Source organism: Pseudophryne corroboree, chromosome 8, assembly GCF_028390025.1.
Source record: "Pseudophryne corroboree isolate aPseCor3 chromosome 8, aPseCor3.hap2, whole genome shotgun sequence".
Taxonomy (NCBI): domain Eukaryota; kingdom Metazoa; phylum Chordata; class Amphibia; order Anura; family Myobatrachidae; genus Pseudophryne; species Pseudophryne corroboree.
In genome coordinates, this window is record NC_086451.1 from 75,554,226 (window position 1) to 75,567,794 (window position 13,569).

At 47.0% G+C, this 13,569-nt stretch overlaps 1 protein-coding gene across 1 annotated transcript in view; it reads right to left on the reverse strand.

The window, feature by feature from the left end:
- Window positions 1-6,903, reverse strand: part of GPR107 (G protein-coupled receptor 107) — a 206,719-nt gene extending 199,816 nt beyond the window's left edge. The window contains exons 1-2 of the mRNA XM_063936684.1: window positions 6,738-6,903; window positions 4,491-4,616 (exon numbers count right to left, since the gene is read on the reverse strand). Of these exons, the coding sequence (XP_063792754.1) occupies window positions 4,491-4,616; window positions 6,738-6,836 (225 nt within the window). The 5' untranslated portion in view covers window positions 6,837-6,903. The remainder of the gene's footprint in view (window positions 1-4,490; window positions 4,617-6,737) is intronic.
- Between the last annotated feature and the right edge of the window lie 6,666 nt (window positions 6,904-13,569).

Consider the following 13,569-nt stretch of genomic DNA (forward strand, 5'->3'; position numbering starts at 1 on the left):
AGTGAAAGACACGAGATGGACACCACTCAGCTATCAATGCACACACAAATAATCACAGTTTGTACAATGCAGAGGTTATTACAGACAATAATACTGCACTGGACTAGCTTACACAGCTATATAGTCAATAGATATAACACTACACAGTAAGAAACTGGATGTATATCACAGGGTAATTGTACTATAAACCCCTGACTAAATGCACTCTTTCTTAACTAGCACCGACTGAAAAGGCAGGTAGAATACTTAAGTGTCATGTAAAGTCACAGAACTGACAACCAGGCGGCTTTACATAGGAGGATTTGTCCAAGCAGTCCCAGGAACAGTGAGCTGAGGAGTAATGGCGCCGCAGACACTGACAGGGAGTGAGGAAAAGACAGAGATGCAGCTCCAGGGCGAGAACACTTGCTGGAAATGGCGCCCTGGGGCTGGGGGAGGAGCTTCAGGTCTAAGTCTTATCCCCCTTGCTGGCAAAACCACCGGGTACTGTGGGCGATATTAAAATCGGTTTAAAGAGAAAACCTGACCTGTGCCCATGCCCTGGTGATCTAGTGGGATCGCCTGTATCCACAGTGTCCACCGACAGCGTGCGCGGCCCGCCTCCCACTGACCGCGCCGGATCGCGATAAAGACCGGGTCCCGCGAGCGGGACCCACTTACCACCTCCCGAAGCGTGGATACGCGATCCTGGAGAGCCCCAGCCGTGTGTGTCTAGCATGAAGAAAACCGGAGCCTCCGCTCTAGGTACCCGGCAACCAGGGCTCGGGAGTGTACAGCGCCGCTGGGGAGAGCTGGAGCTGCAGCAGTGAATGTCACAAGACATTTACCACCGCTGCTGCCCCTGAAGTCTTCACTTTTTACCTCATAAAAAGCTTTTCTCAGGGCTGCTTGGAGCAGCCCCTCTGTTAAGTGCCTGCTTACTGCAGCACCAACTGACAAACTGAGCTCCTGTGCTGGGAGGCGGGGTGATATAGGAGGTGGCGCTGTGCATTCTGGGAACAGTCAAAGCTTTGAGCCTGTTGGTGCCTCGGATCAAGATCCTACTCTACACCCCATTGTCCAGACTTGTGGAGCCCAGTGTACCCCGCAGCAGAAATATATTTACTAAGGTGCGGGTTTATAGAAGTCTAGATGTAGCCCGTAACAACCAGATTCTAGCTATTATCTTCTAGAAGGTTGTAGATAAATAAGTAGAATGTGATTGGTTACTATGGGCAACATCTCCACTTCTATAAACCCGCACCTTAGATTTCATTAACGTGAATGGGGAAACATGTTTGAAATGTGTTTGATGCTTTCCATAAATCCGCAATTATTTATTTTTTTTGTAAATGTTTCAACTTTAAACACATCATTTATATTTTGCTACAATTTGGTTTTATATGCGAACACAAAGCCACTGACATCAGTAGCGGATCTTGCCACGGGCAAGCAGGACTTTTGCCCGGTGCGCCGCCTTCCAGAGGGCGCAGGGCGCCATCCGGTGGGCGCCGCACCAGGGCAAGATCCGCTGCTGCTGTGTGCCCCCCGCTGCCGCAGTGAAGGGAAACTAGACGCGTACGCGTCTAGTTTCCCTTCGTGGAGAGGTCCTTTACTGTGCGGTGCGCCACCGCACATCATTTCAGTCTGTACAGGGGGCGTACATGAACACGCCCCCTGTACGAAGCCACGCCCCCTATTGCCACCCGGGGCGCACAGAGCGCCAGAACCGGCCCTGACTGACATGTGCAAATGCAAACATCTTTCTGTGGACATGATAAACTGCAACCTCCCAGAGTGGCTACTGCTGGGATTACAGGACATGTGTTACAAAACAGAATCCAGAAAGAAGACGACAAACCCTTTGCTGCCTCCTCAGTGTTACACACATTGGGGAATAACCAATCAGGTGCAAGTTTTGTCATGCTGGGAAAGCTTTTTTAGCTTTTTAAAAGGTGCACACACACTTAGCGATATAGTAAACTATATCGCTCATTGGGGGTAATTCAGACCTGATCGTAGCAGCAACTTTGCTAGCAGTTGGGCAAAACCATGTGCACTGGAGGGGGGACAGATATAACATTTGCAGAGAGAGTTAGATTTGGGTGGGTTATATTGTTTCTGTGCAGGGTAAATACTGGCTGCTTTATTTTTACACTGCAATTTAGAGTTCAGTTTGAACACACCCCACCCAAATCTAACTCTCTCTGCACATGTTATATCTGCCCCCCCTGCAGTGCACATGGTTTGCCCAACTGCTAACACATTTGTTGCTACGATCAGGTCTGAATTACCCCCATTTTCCCCTTCCTGAGCGATATAGTTTACTATATTAGCCAGTGTGTATGCAGCGGACGACGAGCGAAGCGCGGCCCCGTGGGTCGTTAATGGCCCTCAGTCTCGGCCGTGCATACAGCTGAACTTGGACTCCTGATCCAAAGCTGCATGCTCCAGCCGGCCACGGCATGACGTCACTGTGCGATATCGCTAGCAGTCGCCGGCGGCCCAGGAGGGGGACACACTAGACTATGTCCCTCACGGAGCACATCCCCTAGTGTGTATCCACCTTTTGGGACAGAATTTTTTTTTAGCCTTTACCACATGTGGTAAAACCTCTGGTAACATCAGTAATCCACTGATTCAAAAAAAAAAAAGCAGAATCTAATTGGTTTCCTTTAACGTAACAGTGGTGAATGTATACACTGACTTTTCCTTTTGAGGCTGTGAAGAAAAGTGCACGTTCTGGTAATGCATCAGGATATCACCTGCTAATTGCCAGCCTGACAAATTCAATTAGCCGCGGTGCTTAATTGGATATTCCCAGTTATTATTCAGTTTTTTCTAACTGAAAATATAACAAGAACAGTATACAATATTCTGGCCAGCCTACAGAAGGATTTCCTCCATTGCATGTAAGGGACAGTTACACTAACTGCTAGTGTGAGAGAAATACAGGAAGCCATTTAAATAGAAATGTTCACAAGTAGGGGTCATAGGGCTATACTGTATATACTTAGGGTTCACGCTAAGCTGTTTTAGCAGGGCGCTACGCCCTGCCCGATTTTTTAAGGACAAAATCCGCCCTGCCCTTTCCGCGGCGCCCTGCTAAAACAGCCGACTGCTTCCTGCCCTCCCAGCATGTAAAGATGCCGTGCCTCCATTCACACTATTGGAGAGCGCTTGGGGAAAGCCCAGCACCTCTGTATGTGCTGGGCACGACCTCAACAGTGACACCGCCGGCCACCCACGCCCCTTCCTGTAGAAACGTATGTGAGGCCGCACCGCCCACTTCCATGACATTAGATACTCACACCACCTATTTGCATGGCCACACCTCCTTTGTGGACGCGTGCGCACTCACATATTCCCTCGCAGTCCGGCGCACTGGCCTCTAAAATTTCTAGAGGGAACACTTATATAACAGATCAAATCTTAGGGTGTGTACACACGGTGAGATCTTTGCTACGGACGATTTTCACTTGCGATTTCCCTTGAACTCCCCGGAGCCCAGATAGCACAGATTTTGACAAACTTTTCTTGAGATATGGACTATGTGTGCTTACGATTTTGGCTTATGTGAGATGTCATTGACATGCGAGATGAACTAGATAGTACACCGATCTAGCAAGGATTGATTTGCCTGCACAGTCTATCTTTTCTTGCGATGCCGCGCATCGGGGTCGAATCGGGATCGCAAGGTGACTTTCACCTTGCGATCTGCACTAACTTTTCTTGCGATTTTGACTATATAGTCAATATCTCACCGTGTGCACACACCCATATTTTAAGGCGTTTTATTCAGTGAGTTACCCTGGATCTGTTCAACCAGCTGAGGTGCCATAGTGTAATAAGCATTGTATGCAAACTAGCATAAGTAGGCAGACCCCTGCTTTCTCAATCAGCAAAATAATAATAAAAAAAGCAATACAAACAAATACAAATAAAATATCTGTTCAATAAATACAGAGGGCTCCAGTGGGAAATTTAGTTTAGCATCACTGCAGCTCACAGTGATACTTAATGATATGTCGCCGGTATTTAACAGGACCTACCTGCTCCGACAAGGTACAGCTGTGTCTCCCTCCTCCATGGCACCCTCTGCTGTGTTGGTCAGCTGTCTGTCTACGGTGTTTCATGCTGGAAGGTATTTCGTCAAGCATGGAAGGCTCAGCTGAAGCCACAAAGGCTTTGCTGGGTCCCCATTTCTTCATAAACAGCGATAAGCTAAGCTTACTGCTGTTTGCTAAATATTTAACTCTCAGACCAGAGACGCAGCCCAGAGTGTGCTAGAGGCACCAGAGCAGGAAAGAGGAACTGCATGGGTTGTGACAGGTGCAGGGCCCTAGAATGAACACTACGTTACACCTTTAAGCGTCAGAAACAAGTACTAAAAGGGTTACGACTTAGTCTTAAATGGAGACCAAAAAATACAATGCTCCTTACACGCAGACATTAAAATCTGTTGCCATGGCCAAAGCAAAATAGAACAGTAACCAATAGATGTCTCTTACCCTCAACTTGCCAACATCAGAGAGGTCTTCAAGGTCTTTAACAAATAAACTTTTAATGGTCACATTCATTGAGCCATTTGTGAAGAACCCAAATGTGTTGAGATGCACTTTCTGTCGTATGTCATCCTTTAAATGAAAACGAAAACAGTATTAACCTGAATTATTATTTTTCTGTCTATACTTGTTTCACAGCTGAACAGCTGGACATCTTATCTTTAGATATGCCAAAATTACCTTCAGCTCAAATGGTTATTGTCTCTAATTTAGGTGAAAGCGACAATAGAAATACTGTTTAACAACAGAGAATTGCACGAGAAAGCCAAGCCACTTGCTTGAGACATGTTGCACGATTTGGGTCATTTTTTTGTTTTTCTCGCTTCAATATTTTACTTGAGATTATAGTTCATCCACAATTTCTCAAATAAAATCAAAACTGTTGTGCATAAAAGAATATGATTTGGGTAATTCTGAAGTCTCACAACCGATTTAGGCTATAATCTAAGCACTGAAAACTTATATTCAAATTTTTCAGGATTCTAATTTTTCCCCAGGTTGTCATATAGCTTCTATTCTCCTCACCTGCCTAGTCAGTAGTCATACCTTCATCACCTCCCTGTTCAGCCAGCTCTCTCCTTCCACGTCACCCATTCCCCACCAGCCCATCATCATCATCGCCATCTAAGACTTTCCGTAAGTGATCTCTCTCCATCCACATCACTTGGAGGCAGATTTATTAAGCCTGGTGAAGTGATAAAGTGGAAGGTGATAAAGTACCAGCCAATCAGCTCCCAATTTCCATGTTACAGGCTGGGTTTGAAAAATGATAGCTAGGAGCTAATTGGCTGGGGCTTTATCACCTTCCACTTTATCACTTCACCAGGCTTAATAAATCTGCCCATGAGTCATTCAACATCCCCATCTGAGAAACAGTCGCTCAACATCCCCGTCCAATCCATTGGCAAGGTCACCAGTTCTGCCCAACAATCAATCAGCTCACATTTTGCCTGTCCACCCATCAGTTACATCTCTCTTTCCCCATTTGCCTGTCAGTTAGTCTCTCCCCTTCTCCATTTGCCTGTCAGTCACTCCCTATCTCCATCAGTCAGCTCTTCCCTTCCCGGTTCGCCTGTCAGTCAGCCGATCCCCATCAGTCAGCTCTCCCCATCTCCATTTGTCAGTTGTTCCCTTTTCTCCGTTTGCCTGTCAGCCAGTCACTCCCCTTCCCAATTTGCTTATCATTCAGTCGCTCCCCTTACCAGTTTGCCTGTCTGTCGCTCCCCTTTCTCCGTTTGCCTGTCAGTAAGTCAGCTCTCCCCATCTCCATTTGTCTGTCAGTCAGCTCTCCCTGTCCATGTTTGCCTGTCAGTCAGTCGCTCCCCATTTCCACCAGTTAGCTCTTCCTATCTCCATTTGCCTGTCAGTCAGTCGCTCCCCTTCCCCGTTTGCCTGTCAGTCAGTCGCTCCCCTTCCCCGTTTGCCTGTCAGTCAGTCGCTCCCCTTCCCCGTTTGCCTGTCAGTCAGTCGCTCCCCTTCCCCGTTTGCCTGTCAGTCAGTCGTTCCCCTTCCCCGTTTGCCTGTCAGTCAGTCGCTCCCCTTCCCCGTTTGCCTGTCAGTCAGTCACTCCCCTTCCCCGTTTGCCTGTCAGTCAGTCGCTCCCCTTCCCCGTTTGCCTGTCAGTCGCTCCCCTTCCCCGTTTGCCTGTCAGTCGCTCCCCTTCCCCGTTTGCCTGTCAGTCAGTCGCTCCCCTTCCCCGTTTGCCTGTCAGTCAGTCGCTCCCCTTCCCCGTTTGCCTGTCAGTCAGTCGCTCCCCTTCCCCGTTTGCCTGTCAGTCAGTCGCTCCCCTTCCCTGTTTGCCTGTCAGTCAGTCGCTCCCCTTCCGTTTGCCTGTCCGTCACTCCCCATCAGTCAGCTTTCCCCATCTCCATTTATCTGTCAGTCAGCTCTCCCCTACCCCCATGCTGCCAAACTATCCACTGGCTGTCACCCAGCTCTTCCCTTACATATCTTGCTGTGACCTGCTCTCCCTCTCCATGTCACCCTGCTCTCCCCTGCCTGTTATGTAATCAGTACGTTTCCCTCCAGCTGTCACCCACCCCTGTTACACTGGCTCTGCAGTACGGCCTATCTCTATCCGCTCTCCCCCATATCCCATCGGCAGGTGTTACTATTTCCTCTCCCTGCCCTGTGGTACCGGATGTCCGGCTGCTCCTCGCACCCCCTCTGAGCGCATCCCCCTCCTCCACTTACTTTCAGCGTGAGCTGGTGGACCCGGGCCGTACATAGCTGCACAGCCAGAAGCACACTGCAGACAAACCGCACCAGGCAACCGTCACCACGGAGCGCCATGTTTATTCTTCCAGCATCAGCATCACTCTCACTTCCGGGAGCTAGCCCCGCCCCTGATCACATGACCCGACGCGTACAGGCCGGTTTTGCGGTCAACTGAGTCACGTGACGCGCGTGGTGACGTCAGGAGCTGAGCAGTGAGCTGGCTTAGAAAACTAGCCCAGTGGCTGTCGAACAACAACACCCAGCAGGCTTTGTGAGATTGACCAGTGTCAGGACAACAGAGGGGCAGATGTATTAACCTGGAGAAGGCATAAGGAAGTGATAAACCAGTGATATGTGCATGGTGATAAAGGCACCAGCCAATCAGATCCTAACTGTTAATTTACATATTGGAGCTGATTGGCTGGTGTGTTTGTCACCTTGCACATATCACTGGTTTATCACTTCCTTATGCCTTCTCCAGGTTAATACGGGTGGTATTCATGTGACCGCCTGTCAGCTGACCGACAGTCACATGACCTCCTCCACCAGCCCGACGGGTCACTGTCCCGATGGTCGGCATGCCGACCAACAGGGACTATTTCCACTCGTGGGTGTCCACGACACCCATAGAGTGGGAATAGAACCCGTGGCGACCGCAGGTCGCCACCGAGCCCGCAGCGTGGCGAGCGCAGCGAGCCCGCAAGGGGCTTGCTGCACTCGCACCTCCCTGCCGGGATCCCGGCGTCGGTAAGCTGACCGGCGGTCAGGAGACCGCCGGTCAGCCGTACTACACCCGGTTAATACATCTGCCCCAGATTTTTTTATAAACCAAACATAGGCAATTTATGGGTCTCCAGTTTCCAGGTTTGTAGAATTTGCATGCTGGGTCTTGTAGTGCAGGCTCTCCTAAGTGGGATATGTTTCAAACCTAAAGAGGACAAATGGTTAAGTTGCCCATACAAACTAATCAGCTGTTATATAGACTGTTGTAGACCAGGTATAGGCAATGTGCAGCACTTCATGTGTGGAACTACACATCCCAGCATGGTCTATTAATGATTTGCTGTTAGGGCATACTGAAACTGGCAGGGCATGCTGGTATGTATACTTCCACTGTATCTGGAATGCCGCATATTGGGGGTCATTCCGGCTGCGAAAAACCATGCGAACGGGTCCGGAAAGCACAGCGGGCGCAATGTGCAAGCGCACCGCTGCCCGGCGACGGGGAACGCCGGGCAGCGACTGAATCAACGCGGAAAACGATCGCTGCCGAGATTGGCAGGAGGAAGGCGTTCCGGGGTGGCAACTGACCGTTTTCTGGGAGTGGAGTGGAAAATGTAGGCGTGTCCAAGCGTTTGGAGGGCGGCTGTCTGACGTCAATTCCGGGACCTGACAGGCTGAAGTGATCGCAGTGGGTGAGTAAGTCAGGACCTACTCCTAAACTGCACAAAATGTTTTTGCATAGCTCGGCTGCACAAGAGATCGCAGCCTTGCTATGCAAAAATACACTCCCCCATAGGCAGCGTCTAGTTGAATGCACGGGCTGCAAAAAGTTGCAGCGTGCAATAAACTCGGAATGACCCCAATTGACTACCCCTGATCTAGTACTGTCTATAAAGTGTTAGGTACTGTAGCAGCTGATTGGTGCCATCATCGCTCCACCACCTGTCCTCTTTAAGTTTGATACATCTCCCTATTAAGTGCAGATGTATTAGCAACACTCTCTTCTCAGCGCTGTTACCGCTCCTCCGGTTTTCGTTGCGAAGCAGAATGCTACAGCGCCGGCATGTATTAATATGCCAGACAGGCAGAGAAAATTCTCCCCTCCAGCAATCCCTGTCCTGTGTTACCACTCTGGGGATATGTCCTGTATTGCATCAGCCTAATGCGTGTGATGGCTCCTGGGTATGTGCGAGATTAGGGAAAGCGCACATGATTTAATTGGCTACATCCAGCAGCGTCCTGGACGATCAGAGTGGAGCTCTTTTCATATGGCACTATTTGTGAGCGGACAAGTGACAACAAGCTTAGCAAGTGCCCGTCATACCTCACCGCCATAGATGGCTTTCACAGTGGCATTAACAGAAAACGGTCTCTCGCTTCTCCCCTGGCGGCCTTTTAATATATTTTTTTTTAAAGCAGTAACAACCCCTGAATGCAAAAATATCGCTGCTAGGGATTACCATCAACCATCAATGAATCAAAACCTTTGCTGGTTTATGGCCGATGTTGAATACTTTCACCATCAATTCTGGAGGACCATGTGGTTTACCGACATTGATGGGGGCTGTATGCTCAATGTCCCCCCCCCCCCTTTTGTTTTCACGGCTGCTACTACTGCTGCAGAGAGCTGCTAGACCAGCAGTTCTTAACCTTGTTGGAGGTACTGAGCCCTGCAAGTTTCATATGTGCATTCACCGAACCCTTCATAGTTGGAAAAATATATATATATTTTTTCAAATTCAAAACAGATATCTATTTTATTAGTGCACAAAATGAACCATGCATCAGTTGCACATAAAATCACAGTGTTCAAAGAACAAAACCAACAAAACATGAATGTCACACAAAACCATAACTCAATGAATATTTACTGCAAATCAATGTGACTTTTGCAGTTGCCTTTTAGAGACAAGTTCAGAAATGCACGGCTTCATCTTGGCAAGTGCCACTCTCATATCATTTTCGCAAAACAGTCTGTTCCTTTTCTTCGTTTTTATGTCTCCCATCCTCGAAAAGAATTGCTCGCAAAGATACGGTGTAACAAACGGTATGAGTATCTCAAGGGCTTTCTTAGCAATAAGAGGGTACGGTACGATTTGTTGACACCAAAACGTTGAGAGCGTTGTTGTTCTGAAGAGTTGCTGTTGAACCTGGCTCTGCTGAAGTTCAATGATTTCGTTGAGGTACTCATCATTGATAACTGCTGTCGCAACACTAAACGTGAACGGCTGTCTCACCAATGCTGGATATGACTCTCTGGTGGGGAAGTATCCGTCGAGAGACTTTGCGAGCTCATCTAAGTGCATGGCAATTGCTTGCTTCAGTTCCCCGGGTACAGAAATGTCTCCGATTCCAAACTCATCTTTAATCTTACTTACACAGTCATCCAGCAGGGGAAAGTTTGCAAAGTTATCATTCTCTGTTCGTCGTTTCCATAACGGCAGCTTTTTTTGAAAAGCCTTCAGGTTTTCTTCTGCTTCGATAATGTTGACTCCACCCCCCTGCATCTGTTGATTGAGAGCATCGAAGATATAGGCCATGTACGCCAAAATGAGAATGAACTCAGAATTTTCGAAGCAATCTGCATGACAATGTTGGTGCTCTTGCAAAAATAGGGTTAATTCCACACACACAGCAAAAACAAGATTCAGCACCTTTCCCCGGGATAATCACCGAATGTTAGAATGGTACAGAAGTACTTCGAATTCAGAGCCCATTTCATTACACAGCTCTTTGAAGATGCAGTGCTTCAGAGCACTGTTTTGCACATTCGGGGGTCATTCCGAGTTGATCGCTCGCTAGCTATTTTTTGCAGAGCAAAGATCAGATAGTCGCCAGGTACACTTGCGTACACCAGGAATTTGTTTTCGGTTTACAGTGCAGCAGCCAGGGGGGAACACGTAGACAAGAAGGGGGGGGGGGGGGTTATATGCAGTATACAGATTAAGTAAAAGTACACAGTGTTCGATCCAATCAGGAGATCGGAGTAGAGCGACTGGACAGTCAACCCGTCGGTTTTTCAGGAGTTCAGCAGGTGGACTGCTTGAGGAAAGCAGCTTTTGAGGCTTCTGGTGGGAATGGCCCTGTGTCTTTTCCCGGATGGCAGCAGGTTGAGCTCGCCATAGCCGGGTGAGGCGGATCATTGACTATCCTAGTCGCCCATTTTTTGGCTCTGGACTGATACAGGTCATGGACAGGCAGGGGTCAACTCCGATGATCTTCTCAGCAGACCTTACCACTCTTTGAAGCCTGCGTTTGTCTCTCGCTGGCGGAGCTATACCAGACGATAATCGAGGAGCACAGGACAGATTCTACAATTGCAGAGTAGAAGAGGAGCAGGAGATTCTGTGGGATGTTAAACTTCTTAAGTTGCCTTAGGTGCAGTGTGTGGTGCAGCGACTTTCACCAGCGCACCAAAACCAGAGTTTTGTCCCAGCATGGCTGGAGCTCCGTCCGAACAAATTGCAGAAACCTTATCTCACGAAAGATCGTTGTCTGTGAATAAGTCATCCACAAGTTTCTTCACATCGGCTGCCTTAGTTGTTGTTAGAGGCTTACAAAATAAAAAATCTTCCTTTATCATGTCGTCTTTCACATAGCGCACAAATACAACAAGCTGACTTAGATTGGAAACATCGGTGGTCTCGTCGGGTTGGAGGCTGAATTTTGCCGGGCTTGAAATCCGATCTGCAACTACTTGAGCCAAGATGTCCTTGCTCATGTCATCTATTCTGCTGCTGATGGTGTCATTTGAAAGAGGAATTTGGGACAACTTATTTTCAGCAGCTTTTCCCAGCATGATATTCGCTATCTTCAACGCTGCTAGTTTTACGAGTATTTCACCAATGGGGTGTGGTTTTCCCTGCTTTGCGATCAGGTACGCAACTTCGCATGATGCTGTTAAGATCGGTTTGTTGATGGGTACAAAGCCGAGAACAGGCAGAGTAGCCCTTTCATCGACTCTGGCTCTCTTCACCTTGAATTCAGCAAGCGTTGTGTTCTTGTATTCCCCATCTCCATGCAGCTTTAGGAAGTGTTCCCTTAGCTTTGCCGGTGCTAGACTAGAATTGCTCAACTTGGCATTGCAAATCATGCATTGAGGACGCTGACTTCCATCACATTCCGTTATACACGTGAATCCATATTGTACGTATTCGTCCAACCACTTTCTTATTTTGCTCGACATATGGGGTAATTCTGAGTTGATCGCAGCAGAATTTTTGTTAGCAGTTGGGCAAAACCATGTGCACTGCAGGGGAGGCAGATATAACATGTATACTTACGGTGGTTTATACCGCCGCTTGCGGTACGTGTTCTTACCTCGCGTGTCGGATTGCTGTAATAAACTACAATTTTAAAACTGATACGCACTATGGAGCGCTCCTTTTCTTACAGAATTCATTACCAACTGTGGGTATTGGTGTCCAGCGGAGCTGCCGATTCAAAGAATCTTGGTGCTTAAGGGGACATATTGGAATCCATTTGAAAGCGTGGATAATCTCCTTTTCTACAGCTGAAACTGGGACTTGTGGTTCCACAGTAAAACACTTGCAAAGAGGACTGGTATTTGCGCATAAACGGTTTTCGTTTTATATATATATATATATATATATATATATATATATATAATTACTGTTTAATCAGCTGTTGGTTGGGGGATACTCAATCCCTATATCGTAAAATCAACAAGAAAAAGGGGAACCCAGCACTGGATAAACATTTTTAATAGACATTTATGTTATTATTGAAAAACGTTTCTATTAGTTTTTTATGCCAAAAGAATCAAAACAGGGAATAGTACATAGTGGAATCAACCATAGTCATACATGACAATGTAAATAGCAGATTCCCAGACATATACAACTAAAATAGACACAAAAAATAAGTAACAATCAGTAGAGTAAATAAAAAAAAGGGGGGGGGGGCAAGGGCATGAATCACCAAGTATCATCAGTCAATAATCATTACAGATGGACGATAGGAAAATAGAATTGATATAATTAGTTACTTTGCCCCAAAATGTATGTATTTTTGGGCACAACCACATGTGAAAAAAAGTGGCATTCTGGCGCTTGCACTTTCGGCAATCACCCAACTCCCCGGGAACCATGTGTTTTCTCCTGGCCTGAGAAATGTGTACCCTACTGATGTGTACCTCTTGTAACCATGAACAACGTAGATATACTAGCGTAAATTTGTAATGATGACATAGCAGGCCAGAAGGAGAAATGGAAGAGACATCACGTTCCCAAGCTGATATAGTTTGCTTCCAAATTGTAGCAGGTACCGGCCTTGTCAGCTCGGCTCCCAGGTATTTTGTCTTATATGGGTGTAAAACAATAAAAACTAAGAGGAATTGTATAGGATCAGGTGACGGCAAGAGTAGCAACTATGCATTAATTTTCCTTGCATAATGAGAAGCTTGTAAAGAACTGTTGGTGGGGAATCTGGTGTTTAACGTGCAAATCAGAAAATGGCAAAATCGTGCCTCCAGGGTCAAAGACATCCCTAATTTTTTTAAATACCTTTTAACATCTATTGAGAGAAGGTGATGTTATCCAACCCAGGAGTAATTAAGGGGTTCCCACAAAAAGGTTTATAACGAGATGCAGTATACGGCCAGGACAACTTAGAACAAATGGCTTTCCATGCCATATAAGTATCATGGAATATAATGTTATTATAAATACTGGAGGGAATAAGGCATTTTGGGGTGTGTAGTAGTGCTGATGCAGAAAATTGTGCAAACAGAGCCGCCTCAGACGAACCATGGGTGTATGTTTCTCTACCTAGCAACCAGTCACTAATATATCTAAAAAGTACAGACTTAGTAAACAATTTAATGTCCGGAAGACCCAGGCCACCCTTAGATTTAGGGAGCATTAATTTAGTGAGAGCGATGCGGGGGTGTCCTCCCTTCTACAAAAATGTAGTGAACAAGTTCAGGCAGTGTTTCATATCAGTGGGGGAAAGAGCGATGTGTAGCATCAGAATTGAGGTAAGATAATTTGGGAAATATTATACTCTTAATTAAAGCTAGCCTTCCCAATAGAGATAGAGGTAACAATTTCCAGGAGTCCAACAA